Source organism: Rhinatrema bivittatum, chromosome 1 (genome assembly GCF_901001135.1).
Source record: "Rhinatrema bivittatum chromosome 1, aRhiBiv1.1, whole genome shotgun sequence".
NCBI lineage: Eukaryota > Metazoa > Chordata > Amphibia > Gymnophiona > Rhinatrematidae > Rhinatrema > Rhinatrema bivittatum.
The window spans coordinates 309,778,925-309,806,150 of NC_042615.1; the positions used below are offsets into that span (position 1 = coordinate 309,778,925).

The 27,226-nt window shown below is 46.2% G+C and overlaps 1 protein-coding gene across 7 annotated transcripts in view; it reads left to right on the plus strand.

Moving 5' to 3' along the window:
• Window positions 1-27,226, plus strand: part of LAMTOR3 (late endosomal/lysosomal adaptor, MAPK and MTOR activator 3) — a 34,012-nt gene extending 6,786 nt beyond the window's left edge. For 6 of the 7 annotated variants that reach the window (XM_029597206.1, XM_029597178.1, XM_029597160.1 and 3 more), the window contains 4 exons: window positions 6,346-6,404; window positions 18,731-18,864; window positions 22,547-22,610; window positions 25,877-27,226. In XM_029597206.1, coding sequence (XP_029453066.1) covers window positions 6,346-6,404; window positions 18,731-18,864; window positions 22,547-22,610; window positions 25,877-25,950 — 331 coding nt within the window. In that variant the 3' untranslated portion in view covers window positions 25,951-27,226. Of the gene's footprint in view, window positions 1-6,345; window positions 6,405-18,730; window positions 18,906-22,546; window positions 22,611-25,876 lie in introns of all 7 variants that reach the window. The other variant, XM_029597216.1, reaches the window with a different exon arrangement.

Sequence of the window (27,226 nt, forward strand, 5' to 3'; positions counted from 1 at the left end):
GTCCACTGATGTTTCCTCCAAGTTCCAGTTAGGCAATCTTCCCTTTAAAGGGAAATTCTTGTTCGGGGACGATCTGGAAGCTCTTATCAAATCCCTAAGAGACAAGGTGTACAAGTTACTGGAGGATAAGCCTAGACCCTCCAGGGCTTTCAGTTCAGTTCAGCTCATCCTCTGTTTCGGGGGCAGTGCCGTTTTCGACAGGGCAGAGCCCCTTCCTTTTCTCCACGTCAGCTGTCAGCAAAGTCTCAGGCTTGGGCTCATTCCTTTCGCAGTCTTCCCAATGAAGGTGTGCTGACCCACTCCTCAGTTCCAGTGATTGACGGTCGCCTTTCTCTGTTTTTCGAGGAATGGGTCAAGATTGTCAGACCAGTGGGTTCTAAGCATCATCAAACACGGCTACGCTTTAGATTTTGCTCACCCTCCACGAGACCTGTTCTTGGGGTCTCCCTGCAGATGCTGCGCAAAACGGACAGTAGTGAATCAAACCCTGTCTCGGTTGAAAGCCCTGGGAGCCATTGTCCCGGTTCCTTTGACGGAACACAGGACCAGCAGATATTCCATATATTTTGTGGTTCCCAAGAAGGAAGGTTCCTTCTATCCGATATTGGATCTGAAGAAGGTAAACAGAGCACTTCGGGTGCCTCGTTTTCGCATGAAAACCCTGTGGTCAGTCATTGCGGCCGTCCACTCCGAATATTTGGCTTCCTTAGATCTGATGGAGGCGTATCTTCACATAGAGATCCGCGAACGTCATCGGCGGTTTCTACGGTTCATGATCTTGGGCGAGCATTATCAGTTTCAAGTGCTCCCATTCAGATTGGTGACTGCTCCCCACGTCTTCACCAAGGGTAATGGTGGTTGTAGCAGCAGCTCTCAGGCGGGAGGGGAGTTTGGTTCATCCTTACTTGGCTAATTGGCTCATCCAAGCAAAGTTGGAGGAGTTTTGCAGGATAGCAGTTCAGTCTGTTTTGCACAGTCTTCACTTTTTCGGATGGGTCGTCAATTTTGCCAAGAGCCAATTAGTCCTGTCCCAGGTCCTGAACTTCTTAGGCGCTCGGTTCAACACGTCGGTCAGCAAAGTCTTTCTCGTGCAAGAACGGATCGACAATCTAACTGTGCAGATTCGGCATCTGTTGTCCCTGCCACTGCCCCGAGTTTGGGATAACTTACAGGTGCTTGGTTCTATGGCATCTACTCTGGAATTAGTCCCCTGGGCTTTTGCTCATATGAGACCTTTGCAGAGAGCATTGCTTTCTCGATGGGATCCGAAGTCTGAAAAATTCCAGGTTCCATTACCACTCTTGGAACCCTCCAGGACCAGTCTCAGTTGGTGGTTGGTCCTGGACCACTTGCATCCCAGGATGGACCTGGAAGACCCTCAGTGGGTGATTGTGACGACGGACGCCAGCCTCTCCGGTTGGGGGGGTGGTTTGCCAATCGCAGTCAGCGCAAGGACGATGGACAGGTCAACAGGCACACTGGTCCATAAATTGCTTGGAAACCAGAGCAGTAAGCCTGGCATTATGCAGTTTTCTCCCTCTCGTGCGCCATCGATCAGTGCAAATTTTGTCAGACAATGCGACAACGGTGTTTTACATCAGTCGTTAAGGGGAAACAAGAAGTCGTCCGGTGGCCACGGAGGCGGACAGGCTAATGGTCTGGGCGGAATGCCATCCTGTCCGCCTGGCAGCCTCTCACATAGACTGAGTTGACAACGTCCAGGCGGATTTTCTCAGTCACCAGCAGCTAGATCCTGAAGAGTGGGAACTTTCCGAGGAGGCAATGCATTTCTTAACTTGTCAGTGGGGGGGGGGGTGCCTCACCTGGACTTGAAGGCGGCTCTGTTATCCAGTCGCAGACTGGATCAAGGGGCGGAAGGAGTGGATGCTCTGGTCCTTCCGTGGCCCCGGAACATTCTGCTTTACGTCTCCTTTTTTTTTTTTTTTTTTTTTTCCCCTCCCTGGTTGTTGGTGGGCAAAGTCTTAAGAATAGAGGCCCACACAGGGTCAGTCATTCTCATGGCCACAGAGGCCATGGTTCGCAAATCTGATCAACTTGCCGGTGGACGGTCCTGTCCGGCTCGGTCATCTCCCGAATCTTCTTCGACAAGGTCCAGTATTTTTCGATCAAGCGGCTCGCTTTTGTCTAGTGGCCTGGCTTATGAGAGGAAGCAGTTGAGGAAGAAAAGTTATCCTGATTTGGTCATTTCCACCCTCCTACAGGCACGAAAGGCTTCTACTTCGCTCACGTATGTTCGCGTCTGGAAGTTTTTCGATTCCTGGTGTAGCGGGTTGAATGTGTCCCCACATCGCGCCTTCATTGTTCATATTCTGGCGTTCTTGCGGGAGGGATTGAAGAAAGGCTTGGAATGTAGTTCTCTCAAGGTTCAGGTGGCGGCTCTGGGCTGTTTAAGGGGTAGGATTGATGGGATATCTCTTCTTGAAAGGTGCTAAACATTTGAACCCTCAGTTCGACCAGTGTGTCCTTCTTGGAGTCTGAATCTGGTTCTCTGTGGGTTGTGCAGCCTTCCTTTTGAGCCTCTCAAACGGGCCACTTTAAAAGACCTAACGCTCAAGGCGGTTTTCCTGGTGGCTATCACTTCGGTGAGACGTATATCTGAGTTTCAAGCGTTGTCCTGTAGGGAACCTTTTCTGTGGATTTCAGATTCAGGGGTGTCCCTTAGGATGGTGCCCTTTTTTTCTACTGAAGGTCGTATCGGGGTTTCACCTAAATCAGACCGTAGAGTTGCCAGCTTTCACGGACTTTGATCAGGATTCCCTTCAGGCTCGTGATTTATGAAGATTGGATGTCCGGCGGATTCTGCTTCGATATTTGGAGGTGACTAACGCTTTTAGGGTGTCTGACCACCTTTTTGTCTTATGGAGTGGTCCTAAGAAAGGTCATAAGGCATCCAAAACTACTATTGCCCGATGGCTGAAGGACGCCATAGCTTCAGCATATATATGTCATGGACGCGCAGTAACGCAGGGTTTAAAGGCTCATTCAGTCAGATCTCAGGCAGTGTCTTGGGCTGAGAGTCAGTTTGTTTCGCCGCATGAGATTTGTAGAGCAGCGGCTACCTGGAAATCTCTACACACTTTTGCTAAACATTAGTTTAGACGTCAGAGCTCTGGATGTCGACTGTTTTGGCAGCAGTATTCTCGGAGCAGGACTCTCCAGGTCCCATCCCATTTAGGGCAGCTTGAGTACATCCCAGCGGTCTGGACTGATCCAGGTATGTATAGGGAAGGGAAAACTGGTTCTTACCTGCTAATTTTCATTCCGGTAGTACCACGGATCAGTCCAGATGACCGCCCAGGATATTTTAGCCTGGAGAGTCCGTTCGGTGTCATATTTGTCCTTTTTCATTCTGCAGAATATTTTGAAGAGGAGGAAAGGATTAAAGTTGATTATCAAATTACTCCCTCCTTGTACATAGTTTACACAGTTTTTGTTAAGCTACTGTTTGATATAGCCCTTGGTTCTTAAGATTGGATTTATGATATGTTAATTCTGCTATGGTATGGATTATACTGAAGGATCGCAGGTGGCACACCAGACTGAGGGGGTGCCTCACAAGTTTTTCTCTGTCTCCATCTGCTGGAAGGAGGCATAACCCAGCGGTCTGGATTGATCCGTGGTACTACAGGAACAAAAAAAAAATTAGCAGGTAAGAACCAATTTTCCTATCTGTCACTTAAGTAGTGTTTTGGGTTTTTTTTGTTTTGTTTTGTTGGCTCTTGCATAAATATTTAGGCAGTTCTCTGATTTCTCCTCACAACTTGTTACTGTTTTAAGTTGAGCCAGACAATTGGCAGAGAAACAAGGATTGTTTGCAAAGGAAGGCCAGAATTCAAACATTTTGATCAATAATGTGCTCTTCACTTGCTGACTTCAAATGTCAGCTCGGGGCTGATGTTAAATTTTCCTCGTTAAAAAGGGTGTGTTAGCCGAGCAGCAATTTTTCTGCATCAGGGAATATGCATCATTTATATGGCATTTATATGTGATGAGTGCTCTTAACTATGCGCATGTTTTGGACACACTAATCCCCATTATTGCATCAGGATTTATTCTAGCGTGTACGACTGCGCATTAAGCTATGCGCTAGGCTGAGCGGACTTTATTGCATCGACCCCTTTATTTTTTCCTCCCCTCTCCTGAGCCCTGTAGCTGTACCTGATTCCTGCTATGATGTTTATATTAAAAAAAAATAAAATAAAAAAAGGAAAACAATGATTTGCCATCTGAAGGACTATGAGCTGAAGCAGGAGAGATAAGGGAAGCAGCAATGGCATCTCTTGAGGAGCTCTGGAAACGCTCAGTAGTTTGCAGTGCATGTGACTCACACTGGGAGGGGAAGCCTCTGTAAATCTTGTGGGAGAGAGAAAGGCAGAATGCGGAGTCTTCTGTCCCAGGAGGTCAATTGCAGGCCACTCCTGCCAGCGTGTTTGCCGCTGCGGCAGGAACCAGTGGCCATATTGGAAGTGTAAGAAGGGAGTAGCTCAGAGCAGGGGCCTCCTATGCTGGTTTTTGGCTGTCTTGGACATTGCCCGTGGCCTGGTCCATGGCTCCTGCAGGTGGAGATGTGATTCCTTCCTCTTCCTTGTCTTTCCTTCTCATGGAGTTTGAAGTGTTTGCATCAGGCTGTTTTCTATAGGGCAGAGTGCAGTTCTGGGTTTCTTCTGCAGGATCCCCTCCCTGGGAATCCAGAGCAAAGAATGAGGGGGGAAGAAAGGAGAGGATTGGGTGGGGGAGAAAGTCCTGTGGTTTTTGGATCTGTTACTTGTGGGCCTTAAGATTTTAAGGGAAAGCAACAGTGAAGGGAGAGTTGGAGGAAGAATGTCCCCCCACCCCCCCCCCCAACTAGGGAAGAGGATAATTTAAGCAACAAAGAGCAATTTTCTCTTTTTTAATCCCTAAGAACTCTCGGGTGTGTGGGCAGGAGAGGGGGGGAGAGAGAGGACAGGAGTCTTAACACAGAAGATGACCCTATAATATCAAGTTTTAAGGAAATTGTTCAGTGTTTCTGTGACACAGACTATTTTTTTTTTTTTTTTTTTTTGTGATGGGCTACCCCAGAGTTATGTTTTAAAGGAGGGTAAGGCTGGCAAAAATGTATTCCTTCCTGGCAGAGGAAAGGGGAAAAACTTGAACTTCCTCATGTGGATGTGCTCATTTGTGCTGTTGCTAGGAGGGCTGCCGTTCCTGTGGAAGGAAGCTCTGCCTTCAGAGATGCTCAGGATAGAGGCTGCGCTAAAGCAAGCTTTGGAGGCTGCTGGTTTGTTGCTGTAGGCTGCTGTGTGCAGTGGTATTATTGTAAGAGATCTTTAAAATGGTACTTCCAAATCCACTCCTGGAGGCGCACACCTGGAGCCTGCACGGTCTCTGTCCGCTTGTTGGAAGGCATAACCCATGTATCTGGACTGGTCTAGATGGACTCCAGAAAGGATATTATCAGGTAAGAACTAATTTCTCCATATTGATGAAAGAGTTAGAATTGTCAGAAGGCATAGGGATGATTTACTCTTGTCTAAAGACTGGTAACATGCTATTTATCCTAAAGTTGTCTCACAGAATTAAAATCAGCAGTTAATTTCCATTTGTGTGAATCCTTTGAAACAGGAGTCTCTCTCTGCTTTCCTCTCTGATCCTCCTCACCTTTTTTCAGCTGTGCCTTGCTTTTCCTGGGCACATTTAGCAGCCCTCCCAGCCCCTCACTGTCTCAGGAGTTGACTGATATGCCCATAGGGGAGAGGGCAGCCAGGTGCTCCTGGATTATGTTTCTTTGAAGGAAAATGTTTAAGTCTCTGGTGCTATCTTGTGGTGCCTTGTAGACCTATGTTCTGTCTCTGAACACCTGTAGGGGGCATTTTGACTTAGCTTGAGGCCTTCCCAAACTTGTCCTGGGGACCCCACAGCCAGTCGGGTTTTCAGGAGATCCACAATGAATATGCATGAGATAAATTTGCATATCCTGGAGACTCAGTATATGCGAATTTCTCCTGCATATTCATTGTGGATCTCCTGGAAACCCGACTGGCTGGGTGATCCCCAGGACACGTTTCGAGAAGCCCCTGCCCTAGCTGGTGTTTCTGCTTTGGCAGGGTTTAAGTGCCTCTCTAATTGACATGCCTGCATTGATGCAGAGCATGATCAGTGCTGTTAGAGGAGGAGGGAGTGCTGCATTTTACTTGTAGCAGGTATTTGGGAGCATCCTAATAGAGATCCAAACATGCTCTCTAGTCCGTCCGTCCGTCCCCCCCCCCCCCCCCCCCCCCCGAGAGTGAGAAGCAGCTGGAGTCTGCCGAGTTATTGAACTGATTCTTCTCTTACTTTCTGTAGTGTGGAAGGTCTTCATGCGATCGTTGTGTCAGACAGAGATGGAGTTCCTGTTATAAAAGGTATGTTCTAAATGTCAATTTGAATGGCTGCTGCAGGGTGTGAGGTGTTAGCAGAAGGGAGAAAATAAGTAAAACATTGAAAAGAATTTTTAAAAGGTTCATGTGAAAATGCTTCATTTGCGATGTTGGGGGTATTTGGGTCACACCATATCAGTGCATAATAAATGGCAGCTATATTCAAACTCAAAGGCATATCATTACAGTTAGCTGGGGCCAGGGATCTGAAAATTTCTCCAGGACTTACTTGCCGGAAACGAAAGGCACTTGCCCTACTCCCTCCCCCACCCCCCAATAATTTGTTTTGGGGGGAGGGAGGGTAGCATGAATACTTGCTGTCCTTGGCAAGTGTAGTTCTTTCTCCTCTGCCTTCTCCACCCAGGTGCATTCTTCTTTCCTTTCCCTTTCTTCTCTCCCCCTCTCATTGTCCTTTTTCCCCCCCCCCCATCCCAGTGCAGTCCTTTCTTTCCTCCCTCAGTGCCCTCGCACCCCTCCCACCTTAGCGCAGTTCTGCACCTCTTCTCACTTTCATTCTCTCCTCACCTTTCTTCCACCTTAGTGCAGTCCATTTTCCTCCCCCTCAGCCCTCTTGCCTCTCTTCCCCAGCCTGGTGCAGTTCTCTCATTCTCCTCACAACCTTGCTGCTGCTTCCAAGTTCCCAGTGCAGGTGCCAAAGATGCTTTCTTCTCAGTGGAGCCTTCCCTCCACTGTTATTTGCTCCTGGGCCTTTGATCAGGGCAAAAGATGGCTCCTTCCTCCCAGGCGTCTGATCAAGACCAAAGATGATGAGGCCTCCTGCTTCACAGATGTTTCACCAACAGCAAAAATCCACACATCCCTGGCAAGTGGATTTTCAAAAACCTAATTAGGGCTTCATTTCCCTGTACATTCCCAGATCAGTCCAGACCCCTGGGTTTTGCCTCCCCTCCAGCAGATGGAGACAAAGTTTTGCTGACACTGCCACATAACCTGAGGTGCCACCTACAGTCTGTCTGTATTTCTCTATCTCCAGCAAATGGAGGAGGTGCCTAAGCTGTAGTCTGAGACTAGCTTTAAAAAAAAAAAAAAAAAAAAAGGAATATATAGAAACTTCTTCAGCTGTCTGAGCTTGCCTCCCAGGGAGTTGATGGGTTCTGGAGGCAGATGAGCAGGGGGTTGGGGACCCTTATTGCTCAGTCCTTATCGCCCAGGGTTGAAAGCTGGTGGTTCCAGTTCCTCACCCTGTGGAGGACAGTCAAGCCTGCTGCCTCTTCAGATCTCGGAAGTGTTTTTTGGCTATTTTTTCTCTTTGTAAAGTTAAAAAAAAAAAAAAAAGTAAACAAGTGAATGAGCTCCTTCTGTGTGTTTATCTCTGGCTGGCGGCAGGGCTATGCTGTCAGTTTTAAGCGCCTGCTTTGGCTCTGTTCCTCGGGCGGCTGACTGTGATTCAGGTCCCGACCTCCCAACTTCATGCCATGCAGCTTAGCTTTCAGAGCCTGCGGTGGTCTCTGCCCCCAGTGCTTCTCCAGAGGAGACGGCAGCGCAGGAATGCTTGTGCTGGCCTTGGGGAGGCAACACAACTCAGAGGCTTACTGGTGCTTTGGTAGCAGTAGGGTGTCCCTTCTCGGTCAGCGTGGGAAAGGCAGCCATTTTATCTTCCTCTGGGACTGTTTCGCGGGCTGGGGAGGGGGATTTCCCTCCTCCTCTGTCCCCGGCAGATGAGTGCTCCGGGGGGAGGTCTGGGAGCGCAAGATCTGCAGTCAGGAGAGGATTAGGACCTCCTGTGGGAGGCTTCTGATGATTCCTCAGTCTTCTCATTTTGTCCTGTTGCTTCACAAAGCTTATATGACCAGAAAGTCTGCGGGGTGGCACAAAGCCAAGCAGGGGATGTCTTTGGGACCCCAGCTGGATAAGAAATCCAGACCATCTCAAGCTGCAGTTGTGATGAGGGTTCGTCGAGTGCTGCTCCAGTGAATGAGGTGGATTGAGGTTTCAGAGGCTGAAGATCCGCAAGGACAGATTCCAAGAACGCAGATCCAGCTATGGTGGATCCAGACTCTGATGGAGGCTGGGGGAAAGCCCTGGCCATGGAAGGAAATGATCCAAAGAAGAACATGCCCTCTGATTCCCCAGGTTTTGGAGAAATTGGGAATAAATGGTTCTGCAAAAGGAGTCTGATCAGGAGGATGTGGACCTGATCATTGAGGGCCTACGGGATCCAGTGAAAGCTTTCTCTTTCCAGAAGTCCAACAATAAGTTAGTTTTTCAGGAGTGGGACACTCCATAGACTGGCTTGAAGGACAAATTGTATCCTTTTGCTGAGGATAACTCTGGAGCTCCTGAGGATTCTGAAGGGGGATGCCTCAGTCTCGGCGGTCATGAAGAAGACGACAATTCCGGTGGCAGGCTCTGCTGCGCTAAAGGACCTCCAGGCTAGGAAACTTGAAGTTCGCCTCAAGATTTTCGAGGTATCTGTGCTTGGCATACGTGCTGCAGTGTGCATCAGCTTTATGCTAAGAGTGGGTTTGCGATGGGTGCAGCAGTTGCAGGCAGACAAGGCCATGTCTGACTTAGAAGCAAAGAAGGCTGTGCATCTGGAAGCTGTAGTTGCTTATGGAGCTGATGCACTCTGACTTCATCCAGAACAACGATGTTACCGGTATCAGCCAGGAGACTCCTCTGGTTGAGAAACTGGTCTGCTGATGTGTCATCCAAGTCTCAGTTGGGAGCATTTACCTTTAAAGGGAAGCTGCTCTTTGGGCAGGACTTAGAGGAGCTGATTAAACACTTTGGGAGAACAAGGGTCATAAATTCTGAGGATAAGCCTAAAGTGGGAAAGGGTCCTTTCCTTAGCACTCTTGCATCAGGTCAAAAATGCTTATTTCTTCTAATAGCCTCAAGTGGCATCCTCGGGGAGGCAATCATCCTGGAATCAGTCCTTTCAGGGGTGAAGGCAAAATAAGGATGGCTTCAGCCAGGGTGGTGGTAGAGCCCAATCAACTCCAATGAGGCTGGTCCCCTCCTTGGTTCCACCTATAGGGGGTCGGTTGACTCTCTTCTTTTACGAAGTTTGGACCAGGATCACATCAGATCAGTGGGTTCTAAGTGTGATAAGACAAGGTTACGCTTTAGAATTTGCTCATCTGCTAAGAGACTTGTTCATTTCCCTGTACGTACCCGGATCAGTCCAGACAGTGGGTTGAGCCTCCTGTCCAGCAGATAGAGACAGAGAAAAACTAAGAGTATCCTATATCAGGACAGAGCCCACCCTGCATCCCTTCAGAATTTCTGTCTCCAGCAGATGCAGGCAGCTGAACCAGCTGTTCCCTTTCTTCCTCAATTTCTCTTTCCGTGAGTTTTTCTTCTCATTTTTGCAGGATCAAGCAAGTATTACCTATAATTTTAAAAATTAAAAAAAAAAAAATCTGATTACGCAAAGTTTTCTTTGTCTCAATTCAAAACTTCTGCTCTGAGGATGACAGTATTGTCCCCTCGCTCTTATGGGGTCCTAGGGGGCATTGCCCCTTGATTATTCAGCCTAGGATTCCTTTCCCGATGACCTGCTTGTCTGCTGGGGCGATACTGGTGGTCCAGTCACGCCCCCTCTCTGGCTGCTCTGATCCTTGAGATGCTCAATACATCAGGTCTGCTAACAGGGAAGCTTAATTCCCCTGCAATTGATCCTGATCCGGACTCTGACTTGTTGCTACCAGGTCCTCCACTCGAGGGAGACGATCCGCGTGTTCTCCGCATGTTCCAAAGGGAAGAGTTGGAGCCACTCATTCCCTTCATCTTGGACGAGCTGGGAATTGAAGTTCCCCCTGAGGATTCCACTAGGGCCTCTATGCCAGCCAACGTGGACCCGGGCCTGGCAGGGCTTAGGGCTCCTCCACTTACATTCCTGTTTCATCCCATGCACATGCAACTGCTCCTTCGGGAGTGGGAGTCTCATGAAGCGGGACTCCGAGTGGGTAGGGTGATGGACAAGCTCTATCCCCTCCCTGATCAATGCCTAGAGATGCTTAACGTTCCCAAGGTGGACGCTTCTGTCTCCGCTGTCACCAACACATCACCCTCCCGGTGGTGGGAGCTACGGCATTGAAAGATATTCAAGACCGCAAACTGGAGTTGTATCTCAAGCGCATCTTTGAAGTCTCGGCCTTAGGAGTCTGGGCGACAATCTGCAGCAGTCTCATGCAGAGGGCAAGTCTCAGGTGGGTCCAACAATTGCTCAGCACCGAGGACCTCCCGTCTGCAGAGGCGGAGCAGGCAGAACAGCTGGAGGTGGTTGTGGCATATGGGGCTGATACCCTCTACGATTTGTTCCGGCTGTAGGCCAGGGTTATGGTTTCAGCGGTGTCAGCCAGATGTCTTCTATGGCTGCGCAAACTGGTCGGCGGATTCCTCCTCCAAGTCGCACTTGGGCACGCTTCCCTTCAAGGGTAAGTTGCTTTTTGGTGAGGACCTTGAACAGCTTATTAAATCCCTGGGAGAGAACAAGATTCATGAACTGCCGGAGGACCGCCCGAAGCAGTCTAACTCCTTTTTTTCCTTTGCGCTCTCGCTTTAGAGGTCAGCGCCGGTATAACAGAACACGGGGATCCTTCTCAAGAGGTACTTCCTCCAGAGTCCTGGTCCCATTCCTTTCGTGGCCGTCGTCCCTTCCGTGATGGTAACCCACAACACTCGACTGCAAAGTCCTCTTCCCAATGAAATATGACCGGCCCATTCCTCCGTTCCCAACTTAGGTGGACGTCTGTCCCTGTTTCTCAAGGAATGTGTCAAAATCACATCTGATCAGTGGGTCCTCGAGGTGATAGAGGTTACGCATTAGAATTTGCTCGGGACCTTCCAGACCTCTACATAATCTCTCCCTGCGGAAATCTGAAGCATACGGCAGTCTGCCAGACTCTTGTCAAGTTGCAAGAGCTCTGAGCCATAGTCCCAGTCCCGGTGGAGGAACAAGGATCCGGCCAGTATTCCATCTACTTCGTCATCCCCAAAAAGGATGGCTCCTTCCGTCCCATCTTGGATCTCAAGAGAGTCAACTGAGCCCTCAAGGTTCCCCATTTCTGAATGGAGACCCTGAGGGCGGCGATATCGGCGGTTCGCTCAGGCGAATATCTGGCCTCTCTTGACTTAACGGAGGCTTACCTGCACATACTGATATGCCACGACCATCAGAAGTATCTCCGGTTCAACATTCTGGGGCAACACTTCCAGTTTCAGGCGCTCCCTTTCAGTCTCGCCACTGTGCCACGCAATTTTACCAAGGTCATGGTGGTGGTGGCGGCTGCTCTCTGCTGGGACAGAGTCCTAGCCCATCCTTACCTGGACAATTGGCTCATTCGAGCCAAATCGGAGTCTCTGCAGGTCAGCGGTCGACAGTCTTGGCTTTCCTCACCTCCCTCGGGTAGATAGTCAACTTCTCCAAGAGCAGTCTCCAGCCCTCCCAGGTCATGGAATTCCTGGGAGCGCCCTTCGACACCCAGGTCGGCAAAGTGTCGCTGCTCGACACTTTGCCGACCTGGGTGTCGAAGGGCGCTCGAACTCATGGATCAAGTGCGCAATTTTCTCTCCCTCTCGCTACCCACGGCCTTGGGGACTACCTTCAGGTCCTAGGTTCTATGGCTTCCACTATCGATCTAGTTCCTTGGGGTTTTGTGCATATGCGTCCATTATAGAAAGCTTTGCCGTCCCGCTGGAAGCCAGTGTCTGAGCAGTTTCGGACGCCTCTACCACTCTCCGACTCTACCATCGCCAGCATGCAATGGTGGCTCTTGCTAGCTCATCTCCTGAAAGGGATGCCCCTGCAGACTCCTCAGTGGATCATTGTTATGACTGACGCCAGCCTCTCTGGCTGGGGAGCGATGTGTCGAACTCAGTCTACGCAGGGATACTGGCCCCAGTTCAATCCCACTGGCACATCAATCGCCTAGAGGCCCGAGCGGTCAGGCTGGCTCTCAAGGTCTTTCTGCCCCTGATCGTCGCAAGGTGGTGCGGGTTCTCTCGGACAATGCCACCTGCCTGGTAGCTCTGGAAGCCAGCAAGCTGTTCGCCTGGGCGGAGCATCACCTGGATCGATTGGTAGCTTCTCACAATGCGGGGAAGGAGAATGTTCAAGCCGATTTCCTCAATCGTCAGCGTCTAGACCCCGGAGAGTGGGAGTTGTCCGGATCGATGAATCTGATTGTCCGCAGGTGGTGACCTCCCTACTTAGACCTGATGGCTACGCTGACCAATGTGAAAGCTCCCAGATCCTTCAGCCGCAGAAGGGAGCACTGCTCTGAAGGGGTGGATGTCCTGGTTCTCCCCTGGCCTCACGACGTTCTCCTGTACGTGTTCCTCCTCCCCCCCCCCCCCCTTGGCTTCTGGTGGGAAAAGTACTCAGAAGAATAGAACTTCATCGGGGACCTGTCATTCTTGTAGCACCAGAGTGGCCCCGAAGACCGTGGTACGCGGATCTGGTGAATTGCGCAACGGACGGCCCTCTTCGCCTCGGTCACCTTCCACACCTGCTTTGTCAGGGACCAGTATTTTTCAGTCAGGCGGATCGTTTTTGTCTCGTGACCTGGCTTTTGAGCGGCAGCGACTGAGAAAAGGGATATAAGGAAGAAGTGTTATCCACTCTTTTTTGCGGGCGCGTAAGCCTTCTACCTCTCTCGCTTACGACCGGGTTTGGAGAGTTTTTGAGAGTGTGTGTGCTGTCGGGAGTTCCAGCGTGCAAGGCTCCAGTATCCCAGGTCCTTTCCTTTCTCCAGAATGGTCTTTCCAAGGGTTTGTCTTTCAACTCCTTGCAGGTACAGGTTTCTGCTCTTGGGTCCCTCTTAGGCAGTATCGATGGTTATGATGTGGTGGCGGCTCATCCGGATGTCGTTCGATTCCTCAAGGGGGCCAAGCATTTGAATCCACCTGTCCAGGCTACTTGCCCCTCGTGGAGCCTTAACTTGGTGCTTCGGGTTCTTTGTGAGGCGCCTTTCGAACCCCTCCGGCGGGCTACGCTCAAGGATCTGACTCTTAAGACTGTTTTCCTAGTCTCTATTTGCTCCACCAGGAGGGTGTTGGAGCTCCAAACATTGTCTTGTAGGGAACACTTCCTATGTTTTTCTGATTTAGGGGTCTCCCTTAAGACCGTACCTTCCTTCTTGCCAAAGGTTGTCTCTTCCTTTCACGTCAATCAGTCGGTGGAACTCCTGGCCTTTTCTTCTGAGGACATTGCGAAAACACCTGGGGGTGACCCGTGTCGTCTTGATGTAAAATGTGTACTACTGCAATACTTACAGGTTACAAACCAGTTTAGAGTCTCTGATCATCTTTGTCTTATGGAGTGGCCCAAATAAGGGAAACAAAGCTTCTAAGGCTACGATTGCTTGATGGCTAAAGGAGGAGATTGCGTCGGCGTATATATGTCGGGGCCGTGCGGTTCTAGAAGGCTTAAAGGCCCACTCGAGTTCACAAGCTACTTCTTGGGCGGAGAGTCAATCTGTCTCTCCGCAGGAAATCTGCAGAGCAGCTACTTGGAAGTCTCTGCATACCTTTGCTCGGCATTATTGCCTTGATGTCCAGGCACCAGTTTTTGGCTCCTTCAGAAGTCAGGTGCTTCGAGCGGGACTGTCTCTGTCCCACCCTATTTAGGGAAGCTTTGGTACATCCCACTGTCTGGACTGATCCGGGTACGTATAGGTAAAGGAAAACTGGTTCTTGCCTGTTAATTTTCGTTCCTGTAGTACCACGGATCAGTCCAGACTCCTGCCCGTGTACTTGTGATACATCCGCTCAAAGTTTTCCTTTTGTCGTCTTTACAGCATTTTGGATCTATCTGCTTCCTATTAGAACTTTAAGGCACCGGATGTATCTACTAGATAGAGATAGAGAGATATATCAGTCACAGATGGGGCAGGCCGCACATGGATCTAATGGCCACTTAACCAAAATGCTAAGGCTCCCCTGTTTTTCAGTCAAAGGGAAAGAGGAGCAGAGGGAGTGGATGCCCTGGTTCTACCTTGGCCGAGGAACACATATAAAAGAATGTTCTCATCATGGCCACTGGTGGATAGGTCTGTTCGGGCGACGTGTTTCTGGTGGCACTGGAGTGGCCGCGGTGTCTGTGGTTTGCGGATCTGATCAACCTGGTGGTAGGCGGTCCAGTACGGCTAGCTCATCTGCCAAAGCTGCTGCGTCAGGGCCCTATATTTTCAGATCAGGCAGATTGCTTCTGTTTTGCAGCTTGGCTTTTGAGAGGAAGCGCTTGAGGGAGAAAGGACTATTCAGATGTTATTTCTACTCTGTTGTAGGCTAGAAAGACTTCACCTCCTTGATGTATATGAGGGTTTGGAGAGTATTTGAGTCCTCATGTGAAGAGCTAGGTATTGATTCTATGCAGGCCTCCTGGCATATATTTTAGCCTTTCTACAAAAAGGATTGGTAAATGGTTTATCTTTTAACTTCCTCAAGAGTTCAATTGGCGGCCTTGGACTGCCTGCGAGGTAAGATTCAGGGAACGACTCTAGCTGCACATCCAGATGTGTTTCCTCCGGGGGGGGGGTGAAACATTTTGTGTCCTCCGGTTCAGAAGCTTTGTCCTTCCTGGAGCCTTAATGTAGTCCTTAAGAGTCTGTGTGGTGCTGTTTGAACCTTTGAAAAGAGCTACTATTAAAGATCTCACTTTAAAGGTGGTTTTCCTGGTGGATAATTGTTCGGCTCGGTGGATCTCGGAGCTTCAGGCCTGATCATGCAGAGAGCCCTTTTTGAGGATTTCGGATTCCTTAAGGATTGTTCCTTCCTTTCTGCCGAAGGTGGTATCATCGTTTCACTTAAATCAGTCAGTGGAGTTCCCGACGTTTCCAAGTTTGGATACTACAGTGCCTCAGGCGAAGGAGTTGCAGAGTTTGAATGAGAAACGGGCATTGTTGCTTTATCTTAAGGTTACTAACAACTTCGGATCATCTTTTTGTGCTATGGCATGGTGCAAAAAAAGGGTCATAAAGCATCAAGGCCATGATTACTTGGTGTTTGAAGGAAGCTATTGCTGTCGTGTATATCTGTACGGGTCGCCCTGTCCCGAAGGGTTTGCGGGCTCATTCTACCCGATTTCAGGCAGCGTCCTGGGCCGAATGCCAGCAAGTTTTGCCACAAGAGATTTTCAGGGCAGCTACTTGGAAATCATTGCATACTTTTGCTAGGCATCATCGTTTGGATGTCTAGGCCCCAGAGGCCAGGGGTTTTGGAGAGTGTGTGCTTCGAGCGGGACTTTCACGGTTTCACCCCGTTTAGGGAAGCTTTGGTATATCCCAGGAATCTGGACTGATCTGGGTACGTACAGGGAAAGGAAAATTTGGTTCTTACCTGCTACCTATCGTTCCTGTAGTACCACGGATCAGTCCAGAGTCTCGCACAGTGAAGTTTGAGTGGACTCTCCAAATCACCTCAATCTGTTGTTATAATTAATCTGAAGATTGACACAGGTTTTGTTAGTCCTGCATGTTTGGTTTTTTTTTTTTTTTGTGTGGTTAAATTTTTCTCTTCCCCCTGCTTGTTTGGGTAGTTATTTCTCTATTGGTATGATTGTTTTTTTTATTATTATTTATCAATTTTACAATTACAAAATCAAGAACATGTTGATATTATCATACATTATATGGCCTTCACAAGAAATATTACAAAACATAATTGTAATTTAAAGATACATTTTTCCTAAGCCATATTCTGTTATTCAAAGTCCTCAAAAAGGGGGGATTTCCTTTAAACATTGAAGGCTATTTAAATTAACTTATTTTATAATTACAGGAAATACACACAATCCTACCTGATGAGTTATATATTACAATTTAGAGAGCATTGTAACATTTCTAGGGAGTCGTTTCTCCTAAATTTTCCACCATACTTCTAACAGTAATGAATTTAATGAGATGTGACGGCTGAACAAAACAATATTTAACATTCTGTTATGTTATGCAACATTTACAAGGGAACCTTAATTTAAACAAGACTCCCATTTGCAAAAGTTTAGGTTTTAAAATCAAAAATTTTCCTTCTCTTGTGTATCTTTAGCGACATCTGGAAATATTCTGACAATTGACACAATTTCTTTAATGTTCCTAAAAAATAACTTTAGAACCCACTCTTTATCAGTATTTAACAAAAAAAAGAAATAATCAAGGTAGCTGGTTGAGCCACTTCCAAATTAGTAGATTCCAATATATCTGAGACATTTAAAGGAGATATTACTTGAAAATCCTGATCCTTCCCAGGACTAGTCTTCCAGGAAGGAAGGTAATTAATAAATTAGAGTAAATGGGAGAGCTTGCTGAGGAATTTTTAAATATTCCAATGCAAATTTATTCCACATTTTTTTTGCTGATATTGCTGGTATCTTACGAAAATTTACCAGTCTCAGATTTTTTACTGCGCATCTGATTTTCAAGATTTTCCATTTTTCTTGTCAAATACTGATTTTCTTTTAACATCTCATTTTGCTTGCTTAACTTTTTTAATTCACTACTAGTAGACTCCAAAGCCTGATCTCTTCAACTATCTTCATCAATTATCTTATTGACCTTGGATTCCAAATTTACCATTTTTATAGCCAGGGGCTTTTAACTGAAAAATAAAATTCTTATTTAAAACTACCAAGGTCTCCCAAATTACTTCCAAAGAAAATACAGGCAGTCTAACTATAGGTAGTATACCTAGTTCATCTCCCATTTAAATCACCAGAAATATTAACAAATTCCTGGGGTAGTGACTGTCCCTCTGCTACAATACCTTCTGAGGTGCCAAGTAAATTGACACCCTCTGCGATTGGTATCACCGTTGTTCCTGGGTCTCCTCTTCCTTCGCTGTTCTTATCGAAGAGCGACGGGGTATCTGAAATTGATACAGATCTGACTGTTGCAGGGTTCCCTGGAGGTGTTCTCTGGTCCGGGGACAATGAGATCAGAGTCTCGAAGGGATAACATGCCTTTCTGAACCCCTTCAAGCAACACCTCACCTGGATTTATAACTCCTCTCCTGATGTGGGCATCCATAGGGCCCAATACTGGGCTTGCTATAGTGCCTTCCATCCTAGACCTCTCTCTAGCCCTACATCTTCAGGCCGAGTGAGGCATTTAAATTTTACAAGAAACAAAATCAATAATATATTTCAAAGAGAGAGCACTTAGCTGGGTAGGTTGTGTAACTTCTGGATTTCCCCCGGTGGAGACAGGAAGAATTGTGAGAGCGATCAAAAAGTGCCCAGTTGAAGAAAACAAAGCCGCGCGCCCCTTTGGCGCGCTTGGCTTCAGCAACACGTCAGCGGTGACTATGGTGCCGCAAGGGGGCAGTTTTTAAGCCCCTTCCGGTGTCTCCAGCAGATGACGTCACTCTGGGGAGTTTCCTCGGCCCGCCTCGTTGGAGCATCTGCAGGTAATGGCCCCGATAGGCCTCTGGTCTCCTCCTTAAGACGCTCTCTCCTTCCTTCCCGGTCTCCTCTATTGGTATGATTATCTTGGCATGGGTACTTGTCAATACTGACAGACTGCAGATGGCACCTCCAGGTTATGTGGCAGTGTCAGCAAAATTTCTCTCTCCATCTGCTGGAGGGGAGGCAAAACCCAGGAGTCTGGACTGATGTGTGATACTAGAGGAATGAAAATTAGCAGGTACGAACCAATTTTCCTTTAACTATGGCAAAAGACTGGATTAAATGGAATGCTTATACGACATGAATTGATTAAATAATATCAGACAGAATCTCAACTTAACTCTTAAGTAAACTGATTGCAGTTATTAATTTCTGGAGTCAGAAAGTCCCTGAAGTGATCCAAGAATAGTTTGGTGAAAGTGCAGGGCTTGTGTGATTGAGAAGCACAGAGGGACACCAGCTTTGCTTCCTAAAACAACAGTGCTAGGGGGAAAAAATAGATCAGTTCAAACAAGCAAAATCAAATCTTTGGGGATCCCCTCATTCATGAAGAGAGATTAGCATTTAAAAAGCTATAAAGTGTGTTTGTTCTTAGCTGCTCTGCATCTAGGGAAACGGGTGCTGCTTTGCTGAAACTTATCAGGGCCCATCACGCTGAGATATGGGAAAACTGTAAAACTCCTTGCTGTTTACTGTTATAACTACTGTGTCCAGAATATCATGAGAAGGCACATGTGCCTAGAGCTCTAGCTGCAGCCAGTGCTTTGGCAGGTATGTGCATTTGTATATGAAGATAGATATATATATATATTTTTTATTAAAAGCCTGTGGGAAAACACAGCTATTGGGAGTGTCCAACCTTGTTCTGTATGGATTGCAGAATAATAAAACTGTGATGCCTTTACCAGTGTGGGTTTTTGTTTTGTTTTGTTTTGTTCTGTTCTAGTTGCTAATGACAATGCTCCGGAGCATGCACTTCGCCCAGGATTCTTGTCCACATTTGCACTTGCAACAGACCAAGGTAGCAAACTGGGACTTTCCAAAAACAAGAGCATTATCTGCTACTACAGCACCTACCAGGTGAGGGGCTGCAAGCCACGGGAGCACCTGTTGCATAACCGGTATGATGTTGCACACTAATGTCGGTATATAAAAGCTATAAATAAATAGAATCTCCCTTTCTATGCTCTCTTCAAATGCCAAGCGTTTTCCCAGAGAAGCAGCATTTAGCTCTAGTCCTGCAGGGCCACCTATGTATGTGTTCAGTGGGGGAGTCTGTATTTCCATATTCAAAACATTTTATTGTATTTACATGCAGGGGCTCTAGCCTGAGGTTGATGTACGTATTTAAGCAATCCAAAAAAATAAAATCCCCAGCAGACCAGAGTTGACATCCTGTCCTAGATCACTTGCTTCCCTATTTTGGAAAAGGGGCTATTTTCATGTGTGTTTGGAGGTGGCTTGTTCCTCCTTCAGTAGAGGGCACGACTTCCACCTAGCTGCTTCCAGACTCCTCCATCTTCAAATGCCCTGCCAGCATTTGGTATGCGCCTAGGACTTTAACATAAATGAGCAAATAGCTGTTTGTTTTCATGTGTACGGGATTAGTTCGTGACGGGAACCATTGCTGTCCCTTCTCTGTGGCGTCCTGAAGATAGGTAGCAGTGCAGCTCATTCTTGCTGTAGGATTTCCATTCTCTGCCTTTCTCCCTTTACTATGTGTTTTGAACTTATTTTGTGGATAGTGATTATATTTGCTGAATGGTCATGTTTTCACCACAGACTGCCCTTTTTAGAGCAACAACTCTTTTTTCCTGTGTCTGATCAGACCTGCTCTTTGATGTGCTTTCCTTGCACACACACAGCTGGCATTTACTTATTCACTGTCCAATGCAAGTTAAGATTAAAACAAAATACAAATTTATAAATCTCCAAACAAAGCAATCAACTTTTTTTTTTTTTTTTTTTTTAGGATCCATGGTAGCTTTGTTTCACATCCCTGCATGATTTGCTGTTGCTTTGTGCAAAAGTAGCAGCTTCTCCCCCAGCGTATGGACATGTGATGCCATCAGCTTTTCCTGGGCAAGATGTACATTTTGAGATTTGAAACAATGAAAACTAAACCAGATTTTCCCATACTTACCTAGTGTGCTTTAGAATAGAAATTCTCAACCGGTGTGTTGCCAAGCAGCGGCAGGTGTGTCGCGTGCTACCGGCCTCCCGCTGCTCTTCTCTCATCTTCCTTTACCGAGCGAGAGGCAGGCTATCTTCCACTGTTTCCGTTGCCGCCCGGGCTATCAGCACGTTCAAGCCCGGATGGGAACTGCAGCAGCGTTATTAGAAGCTGGCAACTGCGGCTGGGCCTTTTCTTCTTGCACCTGCCCTCCTGGCCCGGAATAGGAAGTGATGTGCAGTGGGATGTGCGGGAAGAAAGAGCCATGCTGTACGGGAAAAAGTAGTGGCAGTAGCGTGGGCCCGGAGCAAAATCAGAAGCAGTCAGAATCGGCACAGGAGACAGCAGAATTAGCCTCATGTGGCCGATGGGATTCTACTATCTCGGCCTGCAGGGACTAGAGGAGGAGGCTGCTGCAGCTATTATTTGTGTTCTTGGGGGGGGGGAGGGGACATGAGAGAGACAGCCAGCCTGTCTGTAAGTGAGAGAATGTATGTGTGATTGAGTGTGCATGTATAACTGTGATTAAGAGCCTGTGTGTAAGTGAGAACATTTGATTGATTGAGATCTATGTAGTGTGTGAGAGAAACTGGTCAGAGAGGTAATGTGTGTGTAGGAGAAACAATGGAAGTGACTGGTCAGGGAGATGACTGGAGTATGTGTGTGTGAGAGAACATGATTATGGGAATGAGAAGCCTATGCGAGAGCTAACATAGGAGTGAGAAACCTGGATGTGTGAGACACACAGCATGGGAGTGAGAAGCCTGTATATGTAAGATAGAACATGGAAATGGGAAGCTTGTGTGTGTGTGTGTGAGAGAGAAAGAAAGTGATTATGGGAATGAGAAACCTGTGCATGTGAATAGTGAGCATGGGAGTGAGAGACTGGTGAGTGTGTGTGTGTGTACGCGCATGAGAGACTGGTCGGAAGATGACTGGTGTGTGAAAGACAGAAACTGGTCATGGGGGTGTGACTGGTATATGTGTGTGTGAGAGACAGAGACTGGTCGTGGGCACTAAGGAAGAGGACCATGAGTACAGAGCTTCAGCCACTACTGCTTCTGGTGTGTGCTACGGGCCTGCATGGAAGAGGAGTAGGAGAGCTGCTGGAAGGGATTAGTAAAGGTGGTTTTTTACATTTATTTTTCTTGATTACTGTTTTAATTACTGAATATTATGTGATGTCTGCTGTTTTGAAATATTTTATTGGTATTTGGAGAATTTTAAATTTTTACGAGTTTTTAATTGTTGGATATTACTCTGTTCATAGTTGTGAAACACTTATTCTGCTTATTAGTATAGTTATACAGTTATTTCTGTGTTGGGAGCTATAGCTGCTTGGCTAGTTCTGTTTTCCTAATAGGATGTGTATTGGTGTTTAGGGCCTGATTTAATATTTGTAGTGTTGCCTTTTCATAGGTAGGGTTGTTACTATTTGAGTGTATTCCATAATACAGGTGTAACTGTGTGCAGACTAGTTTGTGCATAACTGCAGATCCTGGGAGTATGTTAGGTCTGTTCTTTGTATGTGACCGAGGTGAGGTATTTTACTAGCATGTAAGCATTTGTATCAGCCTTAGTTGTTGTATTTTCTCAAGAGGACATGTATTGGTGATAAACTGCTGTCTTTTCATAAGTAGGGCTCTTGAGCCTGGTAGTAGGAGTTTGTGTTGCTGTTACTGAGATGGCACTAGAACCAGAATATATATTTTTTTTTTTGTACGGTGAGTTGTACAGGGAATGTCATAATTCTGCTTTACATCCATAAATGTGAGTCGGGGGGGGGTTCCTGTGGATGCAAACTGAACTTTTACATTTAGCCCTATGATGGTCATGTGTTCAGTGTGTCACGCATGTGAGAACCATCTGTCAGGTGTGTCCTGTCATAAAAAAGGTTGAGAACCACTGCTTTAGAGGATACATATAGGGGTTTTCATTTTCTATTTTATTTTACCTGGGAATTTGTCGCTTTCACTCGCTCTGTTTTTGTCACCTGTTTTGTTATCTATAGTAAGTCAGCAGCTATGACGTGTTTAGTAACTCCATGTCATAAATGATGGCCTGAGCCGATCCTGCTATTACCTGGTCACATCTGTGAAACTTGTACAAATTTCTCTAAGAACAGCTGGGACTCCAGGCTCATGGATGATGATGGGATAGGATTGCCTCAGCCTGTCCCTTATGGCACAAAGCTAGATCGTCACCTTTCTGAAACCTGGTTCATTGCCCTTTTTTTTTTTTTTTTTTTTTTCTTCTTCCTCTCTCAGCTACAAGGACTAGACCATCAGGCTGGTTTTCCCTTTTACTTGCTAGGCTGTCAGAATGAAGCCTTTGGCTTTTTCACGGAGGAATGAAGGTGGTGGTTTTATAGAAACAAAGTTGCTTGTATACTACTACTAGTACTACTACACATTTTCTATAGCTCTACACAACAGCAGCACTGAACAAACACAAAAAAGACAGTCCTTGCTCAATAGGCAATACTATATCATAGCAGAGATCATTTTTGATATTTGTTAGTATCGCACTTTTAATGGATGTTGCTTTCTTGCTTTTACAACAGTAAGTAAATTTTTTTTTCTCCCCCAGGTGGTCCAGTTCAATCGTTTACCATTGGTAGTAAGCTTCATAGCCAGCTGCAGTGCAAACACAGGTATCGTTTTGCTGTGTGCTCGAGTCCATATATGTGTATAACTCTTGTCTCATTTGTACTACTGAAGGTTTAAGTATCTGATAACCAGTATAGTCAGAATACTGAAAATAATCACACCCAGGCTGATGCAATACCATGTGCTCAGGCTAGCTCACTGGTTAACCCGCGGTTGGACGCAAGTCCATAACCCCCTATGCAATTGGATTAGCGCATGCAAACCAGCACATAGCACTCATCACATGTAAACACATATTGATGAGGCTATTAGCTATTACTTATGTAAAAAAATAAATGTGCACCCGACGCGCACATTTTTACTCTAAAAAACAAACAAAAAAAAAAAAAAAACGCCTGCCCCAGAGCAGGTGTTAAGTCTTGAGGAGCCCCTAAAGTTAACAGAAAAACAGAAAATACTGCTTTTCTGTAGTTCCTCCAACTTAATATCAAGGCAAAAAAAGGAGTAAGGTAAAAAATAGTCTTGCCAGTGGTCAGGTTAGGAAAACAGATACTCATTAATGAGTGTCCATTTTCCTAACCCTTGGCTGTTCACAAGTTAGGAAAATGGACGCTCGTAAACTTGAGCCTCTGTTTTCCTAACAACGCACAGCCACTTCTCCTGGCACCCGATGCCGAGGAGGCGCTAGGGATGTACAACTTTCCCTAAGGCCTCCTTTTAATGCAGTGGCTCATTTGCCTACTGCATCGCGCACCCAGGAGAGGTGAATGAGTGCGCACTAGGAAAGCGGGCACTCGGTCATGTGTCCACTTTTTGTGCACTGATATTGCATCGGCCTGATCAAGTGTAACTCCTAGAATGCATCAGAAAGGAGTAATTTGCATATTTGGTTGGGCACTAGCCAATAGCAGAAGAGCATCTCTCAGCCGTGCTTGATGTCCACATAGCCTGCTGCCCTTCTCTCATTGTCACTATCTGCAAGGATGACATTGGCTCTAGGTTGTTAGAAAAATAAAAAGTGAATTGTATGCCGCCATTTTGATTGTTAACTGGATACCATCAGTTGTTAGTTTTTCCTGTACTATATCGCCTGGATATTGTGAAAAGTAGCATTTCACCACTGCTGTGCAGTATGCCACAGAGTCCATATTTCAATAATGGATTTCAAAGCTTGTGCCACAAGTGGGGGAAGCACACACCCGATAGTCTCGGTATTGTCCTGCTTTAAAAAAAAAAAAAATCCAAAGAAAAGTCAATAATAGCAGCTCCCTATAGTACAGCAGACTCAGTAAACTGGCTGTAGCATGGCACACCATAATGACGGGCACTGTGTGCACAAGTGCCTTCCGACAACAGCCTTCATGTGCAATTTCATAACTGCACACTATGCCCAAATATCTGTTTATATTATGCCTAGATACTTCTTTATGTAATCTTAACACACAACTAGTTGTCTCATTTCAACAGGAAAGGACCTTTTAGTTATTTTGTACAAAAGATGCCTGTCTCACCTGCTCCCTACTGCAGTTTGGTTTCAGTTCTAGCAAGATGAAAATTTTGCCCTGGAATGTTTCAGGGCCTGTTTGATGCTCTTATCCTTCCCCTGATAGCATGCTGAAAACAAACCGCCAGCAGGGTGCACCCAGAGTATATATCTGCTCAGGGAGGCCTGTGTATCCTGACAGCCTGCAGTACATTTCTGATTCCTAAACTTGTTCATGTGTGGACTGGAAATATGACTGACTGTCTTCCCCCCTTTCCCCCCCAGCAGACTCTTCTGCACAGAGAACAGGAAGCAGTATACTCAGGACTGGGGTGGGGAGTGTCCTTCATTGGCCTGATGGTTGGACAGGCACCCACTCTAAGACATGCCATCAGTGCTGCTCATTGGCTGATAGGGTCCACCAAAGTAGTGACAGCTGGCTTCTCTCCTTCCCTAGGCCTAAGTGTACCAGTTCTCTGGCACGCAGCTGACTGGTTCTGAACATGGATTCCCTGCACTCCAATATGAACCAATATACTGTCCTGAAAAGTTTTAATTTATATTTACCTAACCTGTTCCAGAATGTTTTTATAAACTTCTAGATAACTTAAAAAAAAAAAAGGCATTGTCATGCAAGGGATTAAATCCTAGCCACTTGATGGTCTTGTTTGCACCTATTCATGTGCTCCTATACATAGAACTCTCACCTGCCAACTGGTTTTCTACTTGCTTCTGGGCAGGTACCTGTCCACAAACTAATCCCTGGTGAGTTCTGGGGAAACGGAGATGCCACAAGAGCCCAGGAGTCATGTAGTTTCCAGAAAGGAAACTTGAGATCACACAGCAAAAATAGTGGGATCATCTGTAACACATTTTATGTGAATAACTGACCAGTTACAGAGAGCTAACAGACTAAAAAGATTAATGAAAAAGAAGAACAGTGAACATGAAAAGATTAAATCTACGAACAAGCAGGGGAAAAGGAAAATTGATTATATAGTAAATACTAACGAGTACTGTTAACAGTAACTTGCTAGCAGACTTAAACTCTACACGTCCCCAGTCAGAACCACTAGTTCTTGTCGTAAACTCACAGCCAGTCTTTTTGGGCTCTTTGGTAGAGGTAGGCAAAGAAACTATAGAAGGCCCATTGGCTACCTGCTAGCAGAGTTCTTGCACTCTCTCACTATAAGGGATTTCTTGGTCAGCTGGTAACAGTAGCAGCTGTCACTTAGCCTCCTTCTGAATCAGAAAGTAGGCTACCTGTTGAATGCTGCAGGATCAGGATGTCATTAAGAAAAACGAGTTCTTAAAGGAGGAAACAAAGCCCTAGGGTAAAACAAGGCATAACATTATCCCTAAAACCCTTATTTCACTGCAATCATTGTTGCAGATATCAACTTATAGATTGATTGCCACCTTGTGGCTGATTATTGAATCTCACTGTTTTCTACTTCCTGTCTTTGTTACTTTAAACTTCTGAGCTGTTTGCTGGATAATATAATACAACTTGGTATCATCTTTATAGAGGTAGTCTTTGGCATCTCTTCTAGTTCTTTGCATGGTGTTTCATCTCTCATGATTTTTCTGAGCCCCATAGGCCTGCATTCTCTACTCTTCATGTGTTTGCTTCCCTCTCTCTTACCCAGGATTGGCTTGATGCATTGTATAAACTTGTGGCACTGTACCAAAATTGACCAACCACCTTTTTAAAAATGAATGTGATTAGTTGATTTTGGTATAGTGCTATAAGTTTATACAATGCATCAACGCAATCCATTGCATACATTCATTTATATATTTATATATATTTTTTTCATCTTACAGGATTAATCGTCAGCTTAGAGAAGGAGCTCGGCCCCTTGTTTGAAGAGCTGAGGCAGGTGGTAGAGGTTTCCTAACCCAGCGGTGCACCATTTCTACTGCAGTGTTCTTTCATGACCTTTACTGGCAGGACTCAAGTAAATCTCACGCTGACAAGTCTCCAGCAATATCTGCAATGGCACTGCTGCTGCCCCCTCATAGCATATGTAGGACTTGACATATGTGTTTTCTAGAGGCAAACGTCTGATAAATCGGGTCCTTCGTGCCATGGTGCAAGCTTTTCTAGCATGGGAAGCCTTTCTGCACTGTCCAGGAATGAGTCTGAGCAGGACTCTTGGCGAAACTCCTGGACAAAACTACATCAGCGTAGCACTCGAGTGCTTTGTCGGGGGGGGCTGGGAGTCTGTAGCCAGTGCTGCAGGTTCACAGGCCTATTGTGCAACGTGTGCTGCTTCTCGGCTTGCTGTAGCTCATCCCTCTTCCTCACTTTGATTGGTGCTCGCTTCAGCACCAGACTGCAGATAATCTCAATGTGATGCTTCTCCTCTTCCTTAAAACATTGTGTAAATACCTCCCAAGAAATGGCGAGATGAAATTGACTTACAAAAACAGGTTTTCTGTTCTTACTGTTTCCTTAAATTAGGATTTTGAAGTAGACTTCTAGACAATCGAAAAATATGTTTGTATAAAACACATCAGGTTCTGTTCAATAGAAACTAATGAACCCCTCTTGTTGGTATACTTGTGTAAACGTGAGACTTTCAGTATGTCATAGCTTTTGTATGTCTCCTCAGAGTGGATGTCTGCTAAAACTGCCCACTGCCCTGGCCAGGAAAGAAAGGGATTCAGGTGTTCCATTTCACACTTCTGCTTCCCAAGGCCTCTCTCTATTTTCTATTTGTTGGTTTGGGGAGATGGACAGAAATAGCATTGTGATATAAAAATGGCATAAAAACAGCAGGTATAAGGTCTGTGTATGTATGTATATATGTCTGTACATAGGTGTGTTCTTTTTTCTCTCCCCTCGTGTAATCGAATGGGAGCCCTCCTGTCACATTTCTGGGAGATTGCCTCGTTTCTGATATTTCCTTCCTCTGTCAATGTCATGGAAGGCTGCTAAAATCAAAAAGCATGCATGACGCTTAATTTTTCTAATGTACACATTTCATTGCCTAAGCAGTGTTCCACTTTATGTACAGATTTTAGGGTTTGTCTCCTCTTTGCCGCCTAACCTGAAATGTAGGTGCATTAATTCAGTACTGCCAGTTTTTTTGCCTGCTGTTTCTTAAATACATATGAAAAGTAATAATAAAGTGTTTACTGTCTTTGGGGGAAGGCAGTCCCTTGGCTGTG